This window comes from Lepidothrix coronata, unplaced genomic scaffold (genome assembly GCF_001604755.1).
Source record: "Lepidothrix coronata isolate B3197 unplaced genomic scaffold, Lepidothrix_coronata-1.0 Scaffold362, whole genome shotgun sequence".
NCBI classification, from domain to species: domain Eukaryota; kingdom Metazoa; phylum Chordata; class Aves; order Passeriformes; family Pipridae; genus Lepidothrix; species Lepidothrix coronata.
The window spans coordinates 78,148-82,378 of record NW_016690542.1 but is presented as its reverse complement, the minus strand read 5'-3'; the positions used below and the strand labels follow the sequence as shown (position 1 = coordinate 82,378).

Here is a 4,231-nt window from a genome sequence, read left to right as displayed (position 1 = left end):
GAAGGAGCTGTGCCATCCCCGTCCAGGGGAAGGGGCTGTGCCATCCCCGTCCAGGGGATGGGGCTGTGCCATCCCCGTCCAGGGGAAGGGGCTGTGCCGTGTCCAGCATTGTCCCAAATGTCCCAAGTCTCTGCTCCTGCCCCTGTGCAGGTTGTCCCGCTGCTCCCGGCATTCCCACTGCTCCCACTCTGAGGCTGTGCCGGGGATGTCACAGGAGGGACGTGACAAAACCAGGAGGGTTTCGATGGAAGGTGTCCCTGCCCCTGGCAGGGGTTGGAACAGGGTGGGCTTTAAGGTCCCTTCCAACCCAAACCGCTCTGGGATTCCTGCCAGGGCCGAGAGCCAGGAATGGACAATGGGGAAGGAGCCGGAGGCTCATCCAGCTCCGTGTTCCCGCAGCACAGCCCTGGGGCAGAGGGGAGGGAGCCCTGGAGGCCTGAGCTCAGCTCTGACCCTTCAGAGGCAAAACTGTCCTGGGGGTTCCTGTCCCTGCTCCTGCTCCCCGAGGAGCTGGGAATGTGAGGAACCAGCTCTTCCGTTGCAGTGGGGGGGGGACAGGGAGGCAGCCGGGCAGGGATGAGGTGTGGGGGGACTCTGAGGGACCCCCGACCCTCCCCTGCACTGGGCACATCCCCCAGTGCCCTGAGGGGCCACACCAGGGTCCCCTGGGTGAGGACAATCCACTGGAGGCCACCGGGGTGTTCTGGCAGCGGAGGTGGCTCCGGGATGCTCTTTCTGGAGTGGAAGAGAAGGATCTGGGGAGACCTTGGAGCCCTTTCCAGTGCCTGAAGGGGCTCCAGGAGAGCTGGAGAGGTGCAGGATGTTACATCCCCGTTTGTCCCAGACACTGGAGTGACACTGGTTGTGCTGGGGACACGGAATGTCGGGGCCATTCAGGCACCTGAGTCCACTCAGATGGACACATCCCAGTTTTTCCCAGACTCTGGAGTGACACTGGTTGTGCTGGAGCCTCATGGAATCCCATGGACATCCACGTGTCCGTGGTCCCTGTGGCACCCGGGTTTCCCATCACCTCCCACTCCTCCTTTGCCCGCCCGGGGGAACTCGGCTCGTCCCGAGTATCAAAAATAAATCTGGGAAAAATTTGCTCTTTCGTGTGAGATGGAGGATTCCTTGGAATGTGGCACAGCCAGGAGCGGCCCCTCGGGTGCTGGCAGGTCAGAGCCCGGCTCAGGCACCGCCAGGATGGGGTGGGAAGGTGGCCCGGCATGGCATGGCATGGCACGGTGCCACCCTGAGCCGAGCGGGATCCAAATCCCCCCCAAATCCTTGGAAAGCTGCTGGCTGGGGAGGAGAGGACGAGCTCCCCGCGCTCCCTGCTCGGGGCTGTCGGAGGGGAGGTGTCCCCTGGCCCCCCCTGACCCCTTGGCTTTCCCCCTTGGATTGCAGAGAAGCTGGATGAGATCCTGGCGGCCGCAGAGCCGGCGCTGAGGGCGGATATCGTGGAAGCAGATTCCAGGGCAGCCACTGTGAAACAGAGACCAACCAGCCGGAGGATCACCCCTGCAGAGATCAGTGTGAGGGACAGGGACAGCCAGGGCAGGGAGGGAGGGACAGGGAGGGAAGGGAGGCAGAGGGATAGGAGGGAGTGGGGGGAGAGGCACTGAGGACACAGAGAGGGATGGGAGAACACGGAGGGAGAGGGAGGAGAGGACATGAAGGGAGAGGAATGGGAAGGCATGGAGGGAGAGGGATGGGAGGACATGGTGGGAGAGGGATGGAGGGGCACAGAGAGAGGGAGGAGAGGACACAGAGAGAGGGATGGGAGGACACAGAGAGGGATGGGAGAACATGGAGGGAGAGGGAGGAGGGGACACAGAGAGAGAGGGAAGAGAGGACATAGAGGGAGGGGGAGGACATGAAGGGAGAGGAATGGGAAGGCATGGAGGGAGAGGGATGGGAGGACATGGTGGGAGAGGGATGGAGGGGCACAGAGAGAGGGAGGAGAGGACACAGAGAGAGGGATGGGAGGACACAGAGAGAGGGGGATGGGAGGACACAGAGAGGGATGGGAGAACATGGAGGGAGAGGGAGGAGGGGACAGAGAGAGAGGGAAGAGAGGACATAGAGGGAGGGGGAGGACATGAAGGGAGAGGAGTGGGAAGGCATGGAGGGAGAGGGATGGGAGGACATGGTGGGAGAGGGATGGAGGGGCACAGAGAGAGGGAGGAGAGGACACAGAGAGAGGGATGGGAGGACACAGAGAGAGGGGGATGGGAGGACACAGAGAGGGATGGGAGAACATGGAGGGAGAGGGAGGAGGGGACAGAGAGAGAGGGAAGAGAGGACATAGAGGGAGGGGGAGGACATGAAGGGAGAGGAGTGGGAAGGCATGGAGGGAGAGGGATGGGAGGACATGGTGGGAGAGGGATGGGAGAACACGGAGGGAGAGGGAGGAGAGGACATGAAGGGAGAGGAATGGGAAGGCATGGAGGGAGAGGGATGGGAGGACATGGTGGGAGAGGGATGGAAGGGCACAGAGAGAGGGAGGAGAGGACACAGAGAGAGGGATGGGAGGACACAGAGAGGGATGGGAGAACATGGAGGGAGAGGGAGGAGGGGACACAGAGAGAGAGGGAAGAGAGGACATAGAGGGAGGGGGAGGACATGAAGGGAGAGGAGTGGGAAGGCATGGAGGGAGAGGGATGGGAGGACATGGTGGGAGAGGGAGGAGAGGGCATGGAGGGAGAGGGAGGGGAGAACACGTGGTGCCAAGTGGAGCTGCTGATGGGCTTGTGCTGGGAGGGGGGATTCCCCAGGAATAAGGAAGGAGAGTGTCTGGGAACACCAAGGCTCAGGGCAGGAGCTGGGGCTGAGGGGGGGTTTCAGCTCTCTGGGAACCCCATCCAGGCCTGGGAACCTGGCTGGATTTCCCAGGAAGGGTATAAGAGCAGGCCTGAAGGAGTGTGGAAAGCTGAGCTGGAGCGCTGAGCCCTCGGGATGGGGGGCTGGGATTGGGATGGAATCAGAGGCGAGGGAACAGGGAGGGAGCAGGAGGGGCTGTGCCAGCTCCAGCATGGCTGGATTGTCCCAGGGCTGCAGGGGGTGGGAAGCAGCACCTGGAGCGGGAGGGAAGGTGGGACAGGCAGCTCCTGACCGGGCACAGGCTGCCCGTGGGAGTCACCCTCACTGTGCCACCCTGGGCACGGAGCGGGCAGGGAGAGGGGATGGGGGGATAACCCTGCCAAGGGCAACATCCCAGGGTTTGGAGACCAGGGATGGGGCAGGAGCAAGGACAGGGAAGTGCAGATCTCACCAGAGAGCTGCACCAGATCTCACCAGAGGAGGATTCTTGACATTGTCCCCAAAGGTTCATGGTGCCACCAAACCCTAAAACCAGCTCTGGTGGGTCCTGGACCTTGTCCCAGAAGGTTTCTGGTGCCCCCAAGCCCAAACCCCAGGTGTGGTGGGTCCTTGGCCCTGTTCCAGAAGGTTCCTGGTGCGGGGGAAGGTGCAGGTGAGGGGGGTCCATCCCTGTCCCCGGGCACAGGGACGGGGCCGTGCGGGCAGATCCCGTTTCCTGGGATCAGTTGGAGGGTCAGGAGGGCTGAGGGGACCTGTGGGCTCCTCCCAGCTGGGTCTGGCTGATATCCAGACTGGGAATTCCCTGGTTTTGCCTTGCAGTCCCTCTTTGAACGCCAGGGCATGGCAGCACACTCGGGGGTCCTGGCGGGAGCTGAGAAGCCCCACGTTTCCCTGCGCAAAGGAATTCCACGGACAAAATCCGTAGGTAAGACAACCTGGGGGGGGAAATCCCTTTGGGAAGAGGAAGGATGGGCCCTGTGGGCAGGAAAGGCTCAGCCCGTTCCAGCTCTGTGAGGTGGGAGCGTTGGAATTCCTGCTTCCAGGGCTGCCTGGTCCTGCTCGGGGTGGGAGGTGGGGTTGGAGCAGTCCAGGGGTTCCCTGCTCGGCTCTGCCAGGGACAGGGGGCTCTACCAGGGACAGGGGGGCTCTGCCACCCTCCCTCTTGGCACATGGGATGGAGGGTTGGAGTGTCACCCCTGGACTGGCACGGGCTGAGCCGTGGGGCAGGAACCAGCTGAGCTGTGGCTTAGGAGAAGCAGGACAAGGTCTGGAGCAGGCACCCGGCGATGGTGGGTCCTTGATGGTGGGTCCAAAAGGTTCATGGTGCCCCCAAACCCCAAAACTGGCTCTGGTGGGTCCTTGATGGTGGGTCCAAAAGGTTCATGGTGCCCCCAAACCCCAAAAC

At 62.6% G+C, this 4,231-nt stretch overlaps 1 protein-coding gene across 1 annotated transcript in view; it reads left to right on the top strand.

The window, feature by feature from the left end:
* Positions 1-4,231, top strand: part of LOC108509414 (SH3 and multiple ankyrin repeat domains protein 3-like) — a 139,781-nt gene that overhangs the window by 108,418 nt on the left and 27,132 nt on the right. The window contains exons 8-9 of the mRNA XM_017838839.1: positions 1,411-1,538; positions 3,646-3,751. Of these exons, the coding sequence (XP_017694328.1) occupies positions 1,411-1,538; positions 3,646-3,751 (234 nt within the window). The remainder of the gene's footprint in view (positions 1-1,410; positions 1,539-3,645; positions 3,752-4,231) is intronic.